We start from the raw sequence: 19,229 nt of genomic DNA, 5'->3' as shown, positions 1-19,229 counted from the left end.
TTTGCTGATGTCAACGTTGTGAACCGGGTGCCCCATGGTGGCGGTGGGGTTATGGTATGGCCAGGCATAAGCTACAGACAACAAACACAATTGCATTTTATCAATAGCAATTTGAATGCACAGAGATACATGACGAGATCCATTGTCGTGCCATTCATCCACCACTATCACCTCATGTTTGTATGAAAAATGTATGCACTCACTAACTGTTAGTCGCTCTGGATAAGAGAGTCTGCTAAATGACTAAAATGTAAAATGTTATGTTTCAGCATGATAATGCAAGGCCCCATGTCGCATGGATCTGTACACAATGCCTGGAAGCTGAAAATGTCCTAGTTCCTCCATGGCCTGTATACTCACCAGACATGTCACCCAATGAGCATGTTTGGGATGCTCTGGATCAACGTGTATGACAGCGTTTTCCAGTTCCCACCAATATCCAGCAACTTCGCACAGCCATAGAGTAAGGTTACATGCACACAATAATGTGATTGTGGATAATCAGATTCATTTAACAGTTTGATTAAAACGTTTATATGCTTTGCAAGAAGAACGATTCCCTTAATAATCCTGTTTACATGGTCACATCTGAAGTCAGGCTACCTGATGGCACTCTGATAAATGGAGAAAATCGCCAATCAAAATAAACGTTCTACCACAGCGAACACGTTATTTTTGGTAAGCATATTTGATTCTGAGTTCGGACATAACGTTTGTATGTGAAAACTAGTTCTACTATGCTACATTCAGTTGTTCCGAACTCACTTCACTCGCACTAATACGGGACGCTCGCTCAGCTGGTGCTTACACATGCGCAGATCAAATACACAGCTGGAACGCTGATTAAGGTGTTTACATGTCCTAATAATTCGAACGATTGCTCAGAAAACCAGTTGTTTTAATCGGCATATGCTTACTTCGATTTTGACCTTACGCCGATTAAGATAAACAGAGTAAGGTATTTAAATGACTATTGCATAATCTGCCTACGTTATATGGGCATTGAATTGGTGAAGGCCAGGTAGGGGAGGAGATAGGGATAAATTACTTCTCCAAAGAGAGACATATTGGATAGCCCCAGCAGGCCTTAATGAGGAATGTTATTTTTCTTGTTGTTTGTAGTATGCTATTATAGTATGCTATATAATATAATAGGCCAAACACCTTGGTAATGGCATCTTAATGTAATTGTATTGTGTGTCTATGTATCTTTATTAGATTGTCATGTTTCCCCCACAGCTCTCTCTGCTGGGATCTCTTGATTGGGCCAATACTGACTGGGAATTTAGAATTATGCCCACCGGTGTGAGTTCTTGTTGTGACATTGATTGACATTGCCTTGCACACTGAAGAAGGGCTCATACCCGAAACGTTCGTGCGACAATAAAAATGTGTCAATTTAAGTGTATTTACCGGAGCGCTGTCCCATTACTGTTCTTTGGATTATATACCAGGATCCAGCACCTGATTTAAGTTGATATACATTTACATTTTAGTCATTTATCAGACGCTCTTATCCAGAGCGACTTACATTATTATTATTATTATTAATCTTTTTTCATACTGGCCCCCCGTGGGAATCGAACCCACAACCCTGGCGTTGCAAACGCCATGCTCTACATCCCTGCCTGCAATTCCCTCCCCTACCCTGGACGACGCTGGGCCAATTGTGCGCCGCCCCATGGGTCTCCCGGTCGTGGCCGGCTACGACAGAGCCTGGATATAAAGTGGAGTCGAGCACATTGTTTATCTTTTCATAATCTGCCTACTGCCATAATCCGTTTATCTAATTATTAGTGTACATGTAAACGTACTGATTGACGAGGAGTGGGACTACATTCCACAGGCCACAATCAACAGCCTGATCAACTCTATGCGAAGGAGATGTGTTGCGCTGCATGAGGCAAATGGTGGTCACACCAGATACTGACAGGTTTTCTAATCCACGCTCCTACATTTAAGGTATCTGTGACCAACAGATGCATATCTGTATTCCCAGTCATGTGAAATCAATAGAGTAGGGCCTAATGAATTTATTTAAATTGACTGATCTCCTTATATGAACTGTAATTTAGTAAATTCTTTGCAACTGTTGCATGTTAAGTTAATATTTTTGTTCAGTGTAAATACTACTCTGAAGAATGAGATAAGGCTTACAGTTTCTAAAGTCTTTAAGTACAACGCTACAGTACCATGACTGCTGGGGGTATGACTAGGATGTGACTATCAAGATGTAAAATGTCAACATGTGTATGCACATTTTACCAACTCCTTTTGGCATCCCAATAAACAAGCCAACAGTCAATATTCTCGATTCAAGTTTTATCTTATTATTTGACCAAACAGGCAAACCACAAATTCATAACACAACACTAAAGTTAATTGAACACCCTGTCTTCAGGTACATAACAAACAACCATAATCTACATATAACAGCCTGCTGCTCAGTTTAGACAGCATGCAGTGTGGGGCAGGAGTCATCTATCTCAATCATCTATCTCCTGTGGCTTCTGCTTCTGTCAAAGAGAGAGGCTGCAGATATGGGACTCTAGTCTACATATAACCAACATTGTAGACAAGCATACAGGGCACAGGCTACTATCTTTGGATTAAGGTCAATTTCAGAACATCAGACATTCCCGGTGAATCACAGCCAATCACATTTCTGTCAGTGAGATGGAGGTGGTATGTACAGGTCTGGGACACTCCATCCCCATCACTTGGTTCAGCCCCTGTCCCAGTTCCTATCCCATCCCCTGGTTCAGCTCCTGTTCCCCAGGGGAGCCACAGATGACAGCCCTGCAGCGGAGGAACTCTTCCTCCAGCCGCTGTAGGGAGTCCCCCAGATCAGGACTGGTCCGCTGCACCACCATGTCATAGGCCATCCACGTCAGCTGTACTGGGAAACCAAAGGGGAGATGAAGGACAGGGCTGTTGGTGTCAGTAGTGGGCTGTACTGAGTATGATTTAAAACACAAGGCAGAATTTAGATTTAATGGATGTGTGTAATTCACTTTTCTAAATGTAATAAAAAAAAGGGTGGGTAGTAAATGGAATGGCGGTGGAGAGTTAGGGTTTAGCTACTATTTTCTATCTCAGAATAACAGTAAGTACATCATACAGATGCTCTTAATAAAGTTAGTTACCATACCTGATATATTTTCCACGTCTTCAATCATTCTCTCTAAATCCTTGTTCAACTCCATCATCTCTTCTCCCCAGTCCTCTTGATGGTCGCTGGATGAAGGAGAATCGGCCATCTACAAACCCCATATATTCTCATCAAGATTCGAAATACTAACGTGAACTAATAACGTTAATGCTTCCAACCACACTGTAAATGATTAATGAACGTACCAAAGTGATTGGGATAAATACATATAAGTTATGGACGTGGATAAAGTAGTTTATACATTTTCAAATCCGTTTTATTTTGGTGACATTTGATTGACAGGTTCACGTCGTTAGCTAGCTAAGTAAACTAGCTAACGTTAGCTAGCTGGCTGCAAACCGTTGCTAAAATTTATCCAAACAAATTAAGTCTGTAAGCTTGTCGTATCAATCTTGGTTTAAATAACACAATGTAGAGTACCTTAACAAAATAAGCACCTTATTTATGAATATTTAAAAATGAAGAAAAAAAATACTTACGATGCTCTAGCTGGCGGTCTCTTCCTTTTATCTTGGTTGTTTGTTATCCGAAATTGCGCACTGAGGAACAGATTCGTCATGCCAATGAAGAAAATGTAAATTGAATTGAAATTAAATGAGAGAGAGTAGTGTAGCAAGTGGGGATAGCGTCAATTCCATGGTAAAGGAATTATGCTGAGACGCCGACTTTCTGCTTTAAAATGTATGCAAAAAACCCAACATTGATTTAAAAGTCTAACAAACCATACAACTCTATGCACAATGATTACTTCGAACAATTTACACATTAAAAAAATACATTTTACTGGAAAAACTGTGCAGATATGAAAACGTTGTTAACAAAATTGCTATAAAATCTCCCTCGAATTGTATTCTGTGGAAATTGTTAAAAGTAGTCATTGTGCATAGAGTTCTATGCTTTGTTAAACTTTGAAATTAATGGTTTTTGTTTGGTATACCTTAAAGTGACAAATGAGTCTCAACTTAATTTCGTTACAATGGAATTTCCCAGAGACAAATCGAACCCAGCCTGTCCTGTGCTGGAGCCAATGGCCTTTAATTGATAGGCATTTGAGAGTGGATCATCTCTCATCATAGCCCAAAGAAATTCCTCATTCAGTACTATACGGGTTGTTCAAAAAGCACAAGAAAGAGGATTTCGACCCCCACCATCTCAGATTGTCTGAAATAATGTATGTAGTTAGGAACAGATATGATTAGCATTCCTGAAACATTATTTTGTTTCAATATAATTTGATCTGAGAAATTAAGCTAATTGATTGCACCTAAATTGGCCATTTAAATTTATAGGATTCAGATAATATTCAATGAATATAGTACCCAACGTCTGATTTGGACCAAATGTCTTCCTACCATTGAGTAAGACACAAAGGAATCCTCCCAAAATATAAAAATCACCCATGGACCCCCACACCCCATGCCAATCCCACCCCAACAACCAGTATACAGTATCAGTTGGCTCTCTATGTTTGAGAAGTAGTATGAAGCTGTGGCTTGTAGTATTGCTTCTCCATACTATGCAATGTATTACCCTGTGAATCTGGAGATTTCCCTTTGTTCAGAGAAATTAGTAATTGAAGTTGAATGCATTATTTACCATAAAGTAGGGTGAAAGTACAAGGCTTTGACCACTAGATGCCACTGTTTCTGCTCCTTTGCAACTTTGGGTAGAAAACCAATAGATTTGTCTCATTATGAAAATACACTACATGACCAAAAGTATGTGGACACCTGCTCGTCGAACACCTCATTCCAAAATCATGGGCATTAATATCGAATGTCATTGTATGCTGTAGCGTTAAGATTTCCCTTCACTGGAACTAAGGGGCCTAGCCCAAGCCATGAAAAACAGCCCCAGACCATTATTCCTCCTCCACCAAACTTACAGTTGGCACTAAGCATTTAGGCAGGTAGCGTTCTCCTGGCATCTGCCAAACCCTGATTATTTTCCCACATTTTGTTACGTTACAGCCTTATTCTACTAATGACAAAGCGAAAAAAGGTTTCTAGACATTTTAGCAAATTTATTACAAATAAAAAACAGAAATACCTTATTTACGTATGTATTCAGACCCTTTGCTGTGAGACTCGAAATTGAGCTCAGGTGCATCCTGTTTCCATTGATCATCGTTAAAACGTTTCTACAGCTTGATTGGAGTCCACTTGTGGTAAGTTCAATTGATTCGACATGATTTGGAAAGGCACACACCTTTCTATATAAGGTCCCACAGTTGACAGTGCATGTCAGAGCAAAAACCAAGCCATGAGGTCCAAGAAATTGTCCATAGAGTTCAGAGACAGGATTGTGTCAAGGCACAGATCTGGGGAAGGGTACCAAAACATTTCTGCAGCATTGAAGGTCCCCAAGAACACCGTGGCCTCCATCATTCTTAAATGGAAGAAGTTTGGAACCACCAAGAGACTCTTCCTAGAGCTGGCAGCCCAGCCAAACTGAGCAATCGGGGGAGAAGGGCCTTGGTCAGGGAGGTGACCAAGAACCTGATGGTCACTCTGACAGAGCTCCAGAGTTCCTCTGTGGAGATGGGAGAACCTTCCAGAAGGACAACCATCTCTGCAGCACTCCACCAATCAGGCCTTTATGGTAGAGTGGCCCGATGGAAGCCACTCCTCAGTAAAAGGCACATGACAGCCCACTTGGAGTTTTCCAAAAGCCACCTAAAGGACTCTGACCATGAGAAACAAGATTATCTGGTCTGATGAAACCAAGATTAAACTCTTTGGCCTGAATGCCAAGCGTCACGTCTGGAGGAAACCTGGCACCATCCCTACGGTGAAGCATGATGGTGGCAGCATCATGCTGTGGGGATGTTTTTCAGCAGCAGGGACTGGGAGACAAGTCAGGATCGAGGGAAAGATGAACGGAGCAAAGTACAGAGAGATCCTTGATGAAAACCTGCTCCAGAGCGCTCAGGACCTCAGACTGGGGGGGTGGAGGTTCACCTTTCAACAGCACAACGACCCTAAGCACACAGCCAAGACAATGCAGGAGTGGCTCTGAATGTCGTTGAGTAGCGCAGCCAGACCGGGACTTGAACTTGATTGAACATCTCTGGAGAGACCTGAAAATAGCTGTGCAGCGACGCTCCCCATCAAACCTGACAGAGCTTGAGAGGATCTGCAGAGAAGAATGGGAGAAACTCCCCAAATACAGGTGTGCCAAGCTTGTAGTGTCATACCCAAGAAGACTCGAGGCTGTAATCGCTGCCAAAGGTGCTTCAACAAAGTACTGAGTAAAGGGTCTGAATAGTTATGTCAATGTAATATCTGTTTTTTATTTTTAATAAATTAATTTGTTTTTCTAAACACCTGTTTTTGCTTTGTCATTATGGGGTATTGTGTGTAAATTGATGATGGAAAAAAATAACATTTTAATCCATTTTAGAATAAGGCTGTAACAAAATGTGGAAAAAGTCAAGGGGTCTGAATACTTTCCGACTGCACTGTAACTGTTAGTTACATGCAATATGCTTTGTGGACTTCACCAGACAGAGGTTGCTCTCCGGTTTTGTGATGAAACAAAGGTGGTCGAATTTATTCTGCCAGTGTCTTCTTGTCTCGGCCTTTAGGCCTATATGTCGCAAGGCATATGAACAAACAGGTTTTAGAGCAAACAATGTAATTATCACAACAAATAGGTTGTAATATGGCTTTTCTTTCTGGCTTCCCCATTTATTGTACCCGCTACTGATTGTGTGGTCATCCTCACAGCTCATGCCAGTCCTCCGTGAAAGCAATTCAGTTTATCTATCTCTCTTAGCAACCTATTGCTTCAACCCAACTCTCCTTAAATAGATCAACAAGTGGCCGCACTCTGAGAGGGCTATCCCTATGGTGCAATTCTCATATGAAGACTTTTCCTACAAGCCCAAAACTTTGATGTAAAAATGGTCTAGGGACTAAAATGTTGTGACAACCCTAATAGAACCCAACACCCTTACCATTGCAAAACACTATACAGTGTGTGTTTGGAACTTTTACCATTGAATACCATTTGAGACCATAACATTGAAACCATTAGAACTGCTGTAACCTAAAGCCGCCGGCATACTAGGTTCTGTTTCCTCCTAGCAGAACTCGGCTAGGCAAAGCGAATGTCTGTGCCTCACATACTCCCTTAAAAGACCTTCGCTTGAAAAACAAGAAAAAAAACAGCAATATTACTGTTTGTCCCTATTGAGACGCTGTAGCAAAACGTAGCCAGTATACAGTACACTTCCTAAAAATCAAGAAATCTTTCATTAATGCAGAGGAGGTCTTAGTCATGCAATTTTACATCTAACTAAGGTGTTTTGTGCAGTACTTCTCAAGTGAAAAAATGTGCATGAAAACTAGTCGTCTCTCATTGAATGACAACAAACACTTAATTGAAGAATCCCGTCCACTACTAGGAGTAGTACTGTTGACCAATCAGCAACGAAGGGTAGTAGACTTCGGCTACCGAACTTCGACTTGCCCCAGCAAAAAAAATGGTGTAAGCGAACAGCCGAAAAAGCCCTGCCGAACACCAAAACTAACAAAAGCGTCATATGTCGTCATAATATATGCTCAAACTGTTTTGACTGGGAAGAATGTGTGGTTTGCTTGTTCACCAAGAATGATCTAACAGTAACTAATCCAGACTTTTTTGAAGGGAATAAACCACAGATAAAGCATAAAAGAAGGACAAACTGAATTGCTTTCATGGAGGACTGGCTTGAATTGTGAGGATGACCAAATCTAAGGACAAACTGCATTGCTTTCATGGAGGACTGGCTTGAATTGTGTGGGTGACCAAATCTATTGGTTTTCTACCCAAAGTTGCAAAGGAAATGTTGTGATGTATTTAATAAATACAAGAGACCAGGGCCCGGTTTCCCAAAAGCATAATCTTAAGGCTAAATTCATCGTTAGAACCTTGGATCCTATGGTGTGGTGATATAGCAGGAACAGCGGCATCTAGTGGTCAAAACATGGTACTTTCACACTACTTTATGGTAAATAAAGCAAGTGACTTCAATTACTTATTGAAAAAAACATTACCAGGTTCACAGGGTAATACATTACATAGTATGGAGAAGCAATACTCCAAGCCGCAGCTTCATACTACTTCTCAAACATAGAGAACTGATACTGTATACTGGTTGTTGGGGTTGGATTGGCATGGGGTGTGGGGGTCCGTGGGTGGCTTTTGACCGTTTTTGGGGGATTCCTCATACTCATTGGTAGGAAGAAGTTTGGTCCAAATTGGACGTTGGTGCTATATTTATTGAATATTATCTGAATCCTATAAATTTAAATGGCCAATTTCGGTGCAATCAAATAGCTTAATTTCTCCAAGATCAAATTACATTTCAACAAAATAATGTTTCAGGAATGCCAATCTTACCTGTTTCTAACTACAGAAACAATTTCAGAACAATCTGATAGTGGGTGTCATGGCTTGCTGAAATAACATGGAACAACTTGTAAAGTGCGTTCGGAAAGTACTCAGACCCCCTGACTTTTTCCACATTTTGTTACGCTACAGCCTTATTCTAAAATTGATTAAATTGTATTTTTTTCCTCATCAATCTACACACAATACCCCATAATGATAAAGCAAAAACAGGTTTTTAGAAAAACGACGGAAATATCACATTTACATAAGTATCCAGACCCTTTACTCAGTACTTTATTGAAGCACCATTGGCAGCGATTACAGCCTTGAGTCTTGGGTATAACGCTACAAGCTTGGCACACCTTATTTGGGGAGTTTCTCCCATTCTTCTCTGTCAGGTTGGATGGGGAGCGTTGCTGCACAGCTATTTTCAGGTCTCTCCAGAGATGTAAGATCGGGTTCAAGTCCGGGCTCTGGCTGGGCCACTCAAGGACATTCAGAGACTTGTCCCAAAGCCACTCCTGCGTTGTCTTGGCTGAGTGCTTAGGGTCGTTGTCCTGTTGGAAGGTGAACCTTCACCCCAGTCTGAGGTCCTGAGCGCTCTGGAGCAGGTTTTCATCAAGGATCTCTCTGTACTTTGCTCCGTTCATCTTTTCCTCGATCCTGACTAGTCTCCCAGTCCCTGCTGCCGAAAAACATCCCCACAGCATGATGCTGCCACCACCATGCTTCACCGTAGGGATGGTGCCAGGTTTCCTCCAGACGTGACGCTTGGCATTCAGGCCAAAGAGTTCAATCTTGGTTTCATCAGACCAGAGAATCTTGTTTCTCATGGTCTGAGTCCTTTAGGTGCCTTTCGGCAATCTCAAAGTGGGCTGTCATGTGCCTTTTACTGAGGAGTGGCTTCCGTCTGGCCACTCTACCATAAAGGCCTGATTGGTGGAGTGCTGCAGAGATGGTTGTCCTTCTGGAAGGTTCTCCCATCTCCACAGAGGAACTCTGGAGCTCTGTCAGAGTGACCATCAGGTTCTTGGTCACCTCCCTGACCAAGGCCCTTCTCCCCCGATTGCTCAGTTTGGCTGGGCTGCCAGCTCTAGGAAGAGTCTCTTGGTGGTTCCAAACTTCTTCCATTTAAGAATGATGGAGGCCACGGTGTTCTTGGGGACCTTCAATGCTGCAGAAATGTTTTGGTACCCTTCCCCAGATCTGTGCCTTGACACAATCCTGTCTCTGAACTCTATGGACAATTTCTTGGACCTCATGGCTTGGTTTTTGCTCTGACATGCACTGTCAACTGTGGGAGCTTATATAGACAGGTGTGTGCCTTTACAAATCATGTCCAATCAATTGAATTTACCACAGGTGGACTCCAATCAAGTTGGAGACACATCTCAAGGATGATCAATGGAAACAGGATGCACCTGAGCTCAATTTCGAGTCTCATAGCAAAGGGTCTGAATACTTATGTATATAAGGTATTTCTGTTTTTTATAAATTTGCAACAACAAAAAAATCGACAACCTGTTTTCGCTTTGTCATTATGGGGTATTGTGTGTAGATTGATGAGGAAAAACGTTTATTTAATCAATTTTAGAATAAGGCTGTACTGTAACAAAATGTGGAAAAAGGGAAGGGGTCTGAATACTTTCCGAATGCACTGTATATGAAATTGCCCAATGTTTTAATGTCTGTCGAACAGTTATTCCATTAAATGTGACATATTTAGGCCTTGCTGCTATTATTTTCGATGTGATCGTTTTATCCAGAGACCCTGCTTTTTCAAGGACCCTCTGAAAGTTATCTGAGGCCCCTGGGGGTCCTATAGGCCCACTTTATTATTATTATTATTATTATTATTATTATTATTATTATTATTATTATTATTATTATTATTATTATTATTATTATTATTATTATTATGTGAATCACAACCCTCCGTGTAGCTCAGTTGGTAGAGCATGGCGCTTGCAACGCCAGGGTTGTGGGTTCGTTTCCCACGTGGGCCAGTATGAAAAAAATAATAATGCACTCACTAACTGTAAGTCGCTCTGGATAAGAGCGTCTGCTAAATGACTAAAATGTAAATGGCCTGGACTAGAGGAAGTTGTTTGTATGGCTGAATGGTGCAACATTCTGTGGTCTGTTTCAATACCCAGGAGATAAGATCAAGGTGAAGGTTCAATGTGCACTAGACAAGAACACACAGCCCTGCTTTTGTTTGTCCGAACCAAACTCACCTCTATTTTAAAAAAGGCAGATAAATAAGCTAGTTATGTGCGCACTAGGTTCGTATTGTGCTATGAGTTTTAGACCACAGCAGTTTTAGACCACAGCAGCACTTACTACTTTGGCACTCATTGTCGATAGAAGTTGTTATTCTGCGAAACGGCGGCCACCGAAGGCTTCTCTGTAATTTGAAACCATAGGTCTAAAACACCAGAATAGCAGGTGCACCACCTTGGAAGTCCCCCGGGGGTTAGCAGTGTGGTTACGGTTAGGGGTTTGTTCAAAATAAAAAAATAATTTAAAAAAATAGAAATGGGCGGGGTTTATGACTTTGCATCTGTTCAGCCCCGGGTGGCCTGAACAGATGCCGCGTGTATGTACTAGTCGGAACTAGGAAACTGGCATTTCCGACTTGCTATCTGGTTGAACGCGGCACTTGTATAACTAGCTACAACCAGTTAGCAAGTCGGACATTTCAGAGTTCCGACTAGTACGTGAATGCGGCAAGACAGACCTTTGCGCGCCGCCTGTCTCTACGTAGGTCACAGAGTTTAAACTCTGTACTGTCTTTGACGTCGGTGTCGTTGGCCTGCAAGTGGCTTTAACTGTAAAACATGGCGAGGCTTAGCGAGCATGGGATTCGTCTCAGTTCCGTATGTATTTTTAAAATAAGTTATTTACTGTACAGAAAACGGGTTATAAGCTATTGCATTTGTATTCGTTCTTATAGGCTAGATAGGTTGTTGACGTTTTGTTTTTATTATAAAGGAAAATACTAAATATCGAAGTTGTTTTTTTGCAGATGAGTCCGTCCTTCCTGAATAGTAATTCAACAAGTCATACGTGGCCTTTCAGCGCAGTTGCAGAACTAATAGGTAACAACAGAAAACTTTCATTTTGATACTTTCTGTGTTTTCATTTCCCCTTCTGCTGAAGACAGGAACGTTGCAAATGTTTGTGTGTAAAAACTTACTGGTGGCATGGCTTCCGCGTAATAAAATACAATAGACGCCTTGTCTGGGTCTGTGGTGAGCTCTCTTCATCGACAGTCTGTCATCCACCTGTTAATTTCTCATCGCAATATGTGTCACATATACTTAACTTTAGTTATACTTAAGTTATAAAATGTAAATATAATCAAGTGAAGTGCCATAACTTACAGAGGAGAAAAAGTTCTGCATACAGTAACTTTGACATGACGTCAGGCATGCATAAAATATTTTCATCAACGCAGTAACACCACTTGCAATGTGCGTAAAATATGTTTTATATTCATGTCTGTTTTTTATCTAAATTCGGTAGATATGTTTCAACCAATCAGCGCTGAGAAGGCTCCACTCTGTGCATGATCATTGGTTGGAATAGACCAGTTGGTTCGTGCCGTGTGCATTGTCTGTTGGTCACCTTCAAATTTGTAGTAGCCTGCGATTTGCATACTTGGAATAACCCGAGTGCGGTGCACCCTGGAGACTTGCATTTGGTTAAGCAACGCAGTGCTTGACTTGGGCAGGAAGTCACCGTAGCTGAGTACCAGCATCTCAAATGTTCTACTGCTTGAGCTGGTCGCCTTAGAATATTAGCTCAAAAGTATTGTGGAGCTCCTGCACCTGAATATAAACAGTACCGGCACCCAACATGTGTACCTGCACCTATTTTAGTCAAGCACTGAATATACATACTGGGTGTGTTTTGAGCAAATCAATTTTGTCAAGGGTGTGTTTTGAGCAAATCACTTTTGTCAAGGCGATGGTCACTACCTTCCAAAGTGTGTTGCATTATGGGGATACAAATAGTCTGACTTGTACCTACATGATGACTGCATGGACTTGACAAAAACCATGTGATCAATGGTCATGAAGTTTTGTCTGCAGTCGCCTGCAAATTTCTGCAGTTGCTCTTAACCAACTTCATCCTGCAGCCATCACCTGAATTGTGGGAGGCAATTGTCAACTAATCATTAGGGTGTTTTTGTTTGACCCACACAAACGTGACCAAAGAAGTGACTAAAACAGGAACTAACTTTGCTACGATTCATGTATAGTTGAATGTGATATTTGAGGCTCTCTTTCACCAATTTATAGTACAATGTACACACCTATATTTACTGCTTTTGAGTGTGTGATATGGGGATTGGTGACGTGTTTATTTTGACATTACAAAGAAGCTTTTAGAAACCACAGCAACACTGCCATGTTGCACCGAGCCTTCCTGTTGCAAAACCACATCCTTGTCCGACTTTAGGCTGTCCCAGATGCACCTCCCCCGACTTCACTCGTCCACTCAAAACAAGCCCATTGTGTTGTAACTTTGATTAAAGGCCCAATGCAGCTGTTTTATATCAATATCAAATCATTTCTGGGTAACAATTAAGTACCTTACTGTAACAGATTTCCATTCAAATGGGCAAAAATAGCTTTTTAGCAAAAAACTATTTCTCAAGCAAGAATTTTGCAAGGACTGTCTGGGAGTGGTCTGAGTGGGGAGAGAACTGAACTAACTGTTATTGGCAGAGAGGTTTGGAGCTCTCTTTGTTATTGGTCTATTAACCAATTTACCGCATGGTGATGTTTCAAGTACAGTGAAATGCATTTCTTGCAAACTCAAAACCCAACAATGCAATAATCAATAACAATGTAATACTAGAAGAAGAAAAAAAACACGAGAAATAAGAAGAAATATGAAGAACACAATAAGTAAGTAAGCATACTATATACAGGGTCAGTTCCAATACCATATTTACATGTGCAGGGATACTGGAGTGATGGAGGTAAGGTGACTATGCGACAAGTAGCCTAGCGGTTAAGAGCATTGGGCCAGTAACCGAAAGGTTGCTGGTTCGAATCCCCGAGCCGACTAGGTGAAAAATCTGTTGATGTGCCCTTGAGCAAGGCGCTTAACCCTAATCGCTCCTGTAGGTCGCTCTGGATAAGAGCATCTTCTAAATGTCAAATGTGAATAGGCAACAGGATATAATATAAACAGAGTAGCAGCAGCTTGTATGTGAGTGGGTGTACGTGTGTGTAGAATCAGTATAAATGTATGTGCACAATATGAGTGAGTGTGATTGTGTAGGGCCCTGTGAGTGTGCATAGAGAGTGCAAAAACAAAAGGTCAATAAAGATACAAGGTTAACGCAAGTCTGTGTAGCTATTTTGTTAGCTATTTATCAGTCTTAGCTATTTTGTTAGCTATTTATCAGTCTTATTGCTTGGGATATAAGCTATTCAAGAGCCTGTTGGTGCCAGACTTGATGCACCGGTATCGCTTGCCGTGCAGAAACAAAGAGAATAGTCTATGGTTCGTGTGGTTGGAGTCTTTAATGATTTTCCTGGCCTTCCTACCACACCGCCTGATATAGATGTCTTGGATGGCAGGGAGCTCGGCCCCAGTGATGTACTGGGCTGTCCGCACCACCCTCTGTAGCACCATGCAATCGAGGGCGGTGCTATTGCCATACCAGGCAGTGATGCAGCCAGTCAATATTCTCTCAATGGTACAGCTGTAGAACCTTTTCAGGATTTGAGGGCCCATGCCAAACTTTTTCAACTTCCTGAGGGGGAAGAGGCACTGTCGCGCCTTCTTCACGACTGCGTGTGTGTGTTTGGACCATTTTAAGTCTTTAGTGATTTGGACACCGAGGACTTTGAAGCTCTCGACCTGCCCGTTTCCTGTAGTCTACGATCAGCTCCTTGGTCTTGCTGATGTTGAGGGAGAGGTTGTTGCTCCGGCACCACACTGCCAGGTCACTGACCTCCTCCCTATAGGCTGTCTCATCGTCGCCGGTGATCAGGCCTACCACCATTGTGTTGTCAGCAAAGTTGATGATGGTGTTGCAGTCGTGGGTTACAGCAAATACAGGAGGGGACTAAGCACACACCCCTGTGTTGAGGGTCAGCGTGGCAGAGGTGATGTTGCCTACTCTCACCACCTGGGATCGACCCGTCAAGAAGTCCAGGATCCAGTTGCAGAGGGAGGTGTTCAGACCCAGAGTCCTAAGCTTGGTGACAAGCTTGGAGGGGACAATGGTGTTGAATGCTGAGCTGTAGTCAATGAACAGCATTCTCACATACTGTAGGTATTCCTCTTATCTAGGTGGGTGAGGGCAGTGTGGAAAGCAATTGAGATTGCGTCATCTATGGATCTGTTGGGGCAGTATTCAAATTGGAGTGGGTCTAGGGTGTCTGGGATGATGGAGGTAATGTGTGCCATAACCAGCCTCTCAAAGCACTTCCTGATTACAGAAATGTAGTCATTGTGGCATTAAGCCTTAGAGTTCTTGGGGAAAGGAATGATGGTGGTCATCTTAAAACGTGGGGATTACAGACTGGGACAAGGAGAGGTTGAAAATGACAGTGAATATGCCTGCCAGCTGTTCCACGCATGCTCTGAGAACACGCCCTGGAATACCGCCGGGCCTTGCGGGTGTTGACCTGATTTAAAGACCTTTCTCACGTCTGCCTCGGAGAGTGAGATCACTCAATCCTCTGGGTCGGTGACGGCCCTCACACAATGTTGTTGTCAAAGCGTGCATAAAATGCATTGAGTTCGTCTGGTAAGAGGCATCGTTGGGCAGATCATGGTTGGATCTTCCTTTTTAATCCGTAATGGACTAGCCCCTGCCACATGCGGCGGGCGTTGAAGCCTGTGTAATATGATTCCAGCTTATTCCTATATGTCACCATGGAAAGCCGAAACTCCCACCCATACAAACTTGCTGATTAGAAGGTCCTGTGTAGATTGTATTTTCGACCAGCAACTATCAAGAAATAACACTGATCAAATTTGTTAACACTTTTACAGTGTTAGTTTCATTAGCTGTTGTACAATATGATATAAAACACAGGAAAAATATAATTTTGACTGCACAGGGCCTTTTAAGAATAGAATAGATAGCAGTTCACCTACTTCACACCATCTGATAGGCTATACTATCCAGAAGGGTTTCCTAAACTGGGTCCTGCAACACTTTTACATAATGCACACCCATGCTTCAGGATAAGTTGGTGAACTGATTTTAATAATTACAGTACACCCATGTCTAGACAGCGTTACTGTGAAGCACTGTGTGACTTTTACAACTTGTTCTACAACAGTTTTTCATGTAGAAAGGGCTTTATAGATGCATTTAATGATTGATTGACTGAGTGACTTTGTGCTGTGTAGATAATGCATCAGACCCGGGCGTGACAGCCAGGCAGATCTGGATAGATGTGGTGGAGGAGCAGCAGCAGCTTTGTCTGGCCTTCACTGACAACGGCAGCGGTATGACCCCCAGCAAACTGCACAAGATGCTCAGGTGAGAAACACACACACATATGTACGGTTGGCTACACACACACACACACTGCTGTTTGATCATCCATGTTGCAGCCTCTACACACATACACACACACACACACACACTGCTATGTGAACTGTTATACTGTAATAACCATACATAAACCACAGAGATGAGTTACTAACACATAGCGGTCCATTTTGTCTTTTTTCACACCCTTCTTTTCTCTCACTCACGCCTACTCTCCCTCTCTCTCTCTCTCACATAAACACATGTGAACACACACACAGTCATTCTCTTTCTCCTCACACACATACACACACACACACACACATCCTACACACAAACTATCTTTCTGCACACCAATACAGACACACCTCTCCAACTAACGTTGCAATCTCACCCCACTCTTTCTCTTTGTCTGTTCAGTTTTGGTTTCACAGAGAAAGGTTCTGGTAAGGGCAGCCACCTGGCCATCGGTGTCTATGGAAACGGCTTTAAGTCTGGCTCCATGCGTCTGGGTCGTGACGCTCTGATCTTCACTAAGAACGGAGGCTGTCTGACTGTCGGCATGCTGTCTCAGAGCTACCTACAGGCTATAAAGGCACAGGCTGTCATCGTCCCCATAGTGCCCTTCAACCAACAGACCAATATCCTTACACACACACACAGAGAGAGAGAGAGAGAGAGAGAGAGAGAATGTGTGTATGTGAAAAAGTGTGTGTGTGCGTCCGTGTGCTTGCCTGTGTGTGCATCCTGGTTGCTCTCCTTAACTATGTCTTACAGGTGCTGGTAGTGACTGAGGACTCTGAGGCCAGTCTGAATGCCATCCTGACCCACTCTCTGATCCACACCCAGCAGGAGCTGCTGAAGCACTTTGACTCCATCCTCTCCAAGAAGGGCACCAAGATCCTCATCTGGAACATACGCAGGTCAGGATGCACACACCCATGTAACAGGTGTGAAATGGCTAGATAGTTAGCGGTGCGCGCTAGTAGCGTTTCCATCGGTGACATCACTCGCTCTGAGACCTTGGAGTAGTTGTTTCCCTTGCAGCTTTTGTGGAGCAATGGGTAATGATGCTCTGAGGGTGACCGCTCCAAGCCCAGGTTAGGGCGAGAAGAGGGGCGGAAGCAAAACTGTTACACACACATTCTGCTTATTTTTTTGTAATGACACAGTATTGGGTATCATCTCTGAAAGCAGAAGGGATCAGTAATTAAAGATGAATTGCAGATAAGTATTTTATCATTCTATGAAGAAGGAAGCTGACATGAGTAATGAGTTCTACAATATCACATACAGGAACAAAGATGGTAAGCCGGAGCTGGATTTTGAGACAGATGAGTTTGACATCCGGATGCCAGAGATCCACTCAGAGGAGACCAAGACTAGAGGCAAGAAGAAGAGCTTCCCTGGACCGCAGAGGACTGACCACACTATCCCAGAGATGGACTATTCCCTGAGAGTGAGTGATACAAAAAAAAAGATTAGTGGATGGAGTTAGGTGTTACAATGAGTGAGTGATGAGAGACAGGTTAGGATGGTTAAGAGAAAGTAAATTGTCAACTTTTCAGTCACTTTGCAACTCTATTCACCAGAAGATTGTGACCTTGAATGTAGCATAGCCATACAGGGTGATAAAGGAAGGTGAGAAGGTTTGATGGTTTGAATAGGATTCTGAACAGGAAGTCCCCTCCTCACACGTCTATAAAGTATCATTCATTCACACCTTTTCTTTCTGTCACACTCTCTCACTTTCCACACAGGCCTACCTCAGCATCTTGTACCTGAAGCCTCGGACTCAGATCATCCTGCGACAGAAGAAGGTTCAGACCAAGCTGGTTGCCAAGAGCCTGTCGCAGATCGAGAACGACGTTTATAAACCCCAATTCAATGTATCCTTCTGTAGCACTAGAATCTGTTTGTCCAATCATTTCTATCCCAAAACGAATCTTGTGTTTATCAAAGTCTTATGTAAGTAATAGAACCTAACCTCAACCTTAAGCTAACTTAACTTACATATCGACGATGCGAAGTACTGTGGTCACTTGTACAGGCTTCAGTCTCGGTGTATGCCCAGAAAACGTAACTTAACCTTAACCATTTCAATCAGAAAGACAGGGTTAAGGTCACCTTTGGGTTCAACCGTAAAAACAAAGACCACTATGGTATCATGATGTACCACAAGAACCGCCTCATCAAGTCCTATGAGAAAGTTGGCTACCAGATCAAGGTACAGATTAATTAAAGACTGTAATGTTGAGTTTATCTGTCAACAGCTGGGGCCACAAACACATATTGCATGAGGGTTTGGTGTGATAGTTATAGACAATACTGTGCTCTCTCTCTTCAATCCTCTCCCTCTAAATCTCTCACTCCTATATTTACCGCACTCTCTCTCCACCTCTCCCTCTACTTTTCCTTTACCTCTATTTCTCTCTCTTCTTCTTTTTTCTTCCTCTCCCTGTTTCAGTCGTCAGGTCAGAGGGCAGGGGTCGGGGTTATTGGGGTCATTGAGTGCAACTTCCTGAAGCCGGCTCACAACAAGCAAGACTTTGAATACACCAAAGAGTACAGGTACAGCACACACTTATACACATAAATTAATCTGTATTATCATGAATCAGATGAGCAGATTATCAGGTTTACATGCTATTTTTAGTTCTGGATGGGAACCTCCTCGCTGTATTTGTGTGGTTTGAAACACAGGCTGACCCTGTCTTCCCTGGGGCTGAAGCTCAACGACTACTGGAATGAGATGATGGAGAAAAGGGCGAGAGAACGAGAGTTCCTGGCAGCGGAGAAGAGGAATGAGGAGGAAGATTCGGATGAGGAGGAGGAGGAAGTGGAGGAGTGAGTTTTTATGTTTGTCTTTAGGTTGACTTATGTTGGATGATTAATGGTACAGAGTGTCAAAACTTTCCATGACATCACAGTGCGAGTACTGGGCTAACATGGATGGCTCGTGGTGAAGTAAGAGGAAATGAAAAGTGTGTGTTTAACTTGTGTGCCTATAACAAAATGTGCCGTGTGTGTGCATGTGTTTGTACATGTGTGTAGGAGTCCAGTGTGGCTGCAGTGTGAGGACTGTCTGAAGTGGAGGCGTGTCCCAGAAGGGCATTACAGCTCTACTCCAGAACACTGGAACTGCAGCCAGAACCCCAACACCATGCT

General features: G+C 42.7%; 3 protein-coding genes across 3 annotated transcripts in view; 2 read left to right on the top strand and 1 right to left on the bottom strand.

Moving 5' to 3' along the window:
* The window catches only part of LOC311107599 (monocarboxylate transporter 8-like), a 274,710-nt gene that overhangs the window by 151,973 nt on the left and 103,508 nt on the right, over window positions 1–19,229 (top strand). The gene's annotated exons all lie outside the window — the stretch shown is intronic.
* On the bottom strand, window positions 2,306–12,015 carry syce3 (synaptonemal complex central element protein 3). Its single transcript, XM_084149872.1, has 4 exons — window positions 11,748–12,015; window positions 3,652–3,711; window positions 3,152–3,260; window positions 2,306–2,899 (listed from the first exon to the last, which is right to left on the bottom strand). Exons 3-4 carry the CDS (start codon window positions 3,258–3,260, stop codon window positions 2,745–2,747), a joined length of 264 nt encoding a protein of 87 aa, XP_084005998.1. The 5' UTR covers window positions 3,652–3,711; window positions 11,748–12,015; the 3' UTR covers window positions 2,306–2,744.
* Window positions 11,156–19,229, top strand: part of LOC311107249 (MORC family CW-type zinc finger protein 3-like) — a gene marked incomplete at its 3' end in the record, with an annotated part of 8,653 nt that continues 579 nt past the window's right edge. The window contains exons 1-11 of the mRNA XM_084149731.1: window positions 11,156–11,427; window positions 11,577–11,649; window positions 15,938–16,070; window positions 16,482–16,704; window positions 16,839–16,984; window positions 17,358–17,520; window positions 17,822–17,950; window positions 18,169–18,288; window positions 18,529–18,632; window positions 18,765–18,908; window positions 19,116–19,226. Coding sequence (XP_084005857.1) covers window positions 11,389–11,427; window positions 11,577–11,649; window positions 15,938–16,070; window positions 16,482–16,704; window positions 16,839–16,984; window positions 17,358–17,520; window positions 17,822–17,950; window positions 18,169–18,288; window positions 18,529–18,632; window positions 18,765–18,908; window positions 19,116–19,226 — 1,385 coding nt within the window. The 5' untranslated portion in view covers window positions 11,156–11,388. The remainder of the gene's footprint in view (window positions 11,428–11,576; window positions 11,650–15,937; window positions 16,071–16,481; window positions 16,705–16,838; window positions 16,985–17,357; window positions 17,521–17,821; window positions 17,951–18,168; window positions 18,289–18,528; window positions 18,633–18,764; window positions 18,909–19,115; window positions 19,227–19,229) is intronic.

This window comes from Coregonus lavaretus (assembly GCF_964263955.1).
Source record: "Coregonus lavaretus genome assembly, chromosome: 32".
In the NCBI taxonomy this organism is placed as follows: domain Eukaryota; kingdom Metazoa; phylum Chordata; class Actinopteri; order Salmoniformes; family Salmonidae; genus Coregonus; species Coregonus lavaretus.
Note: the sequence above shows the minus strand (reverse complement) of the source record. Positions and strands in the feature narration are given on the sequence as shown.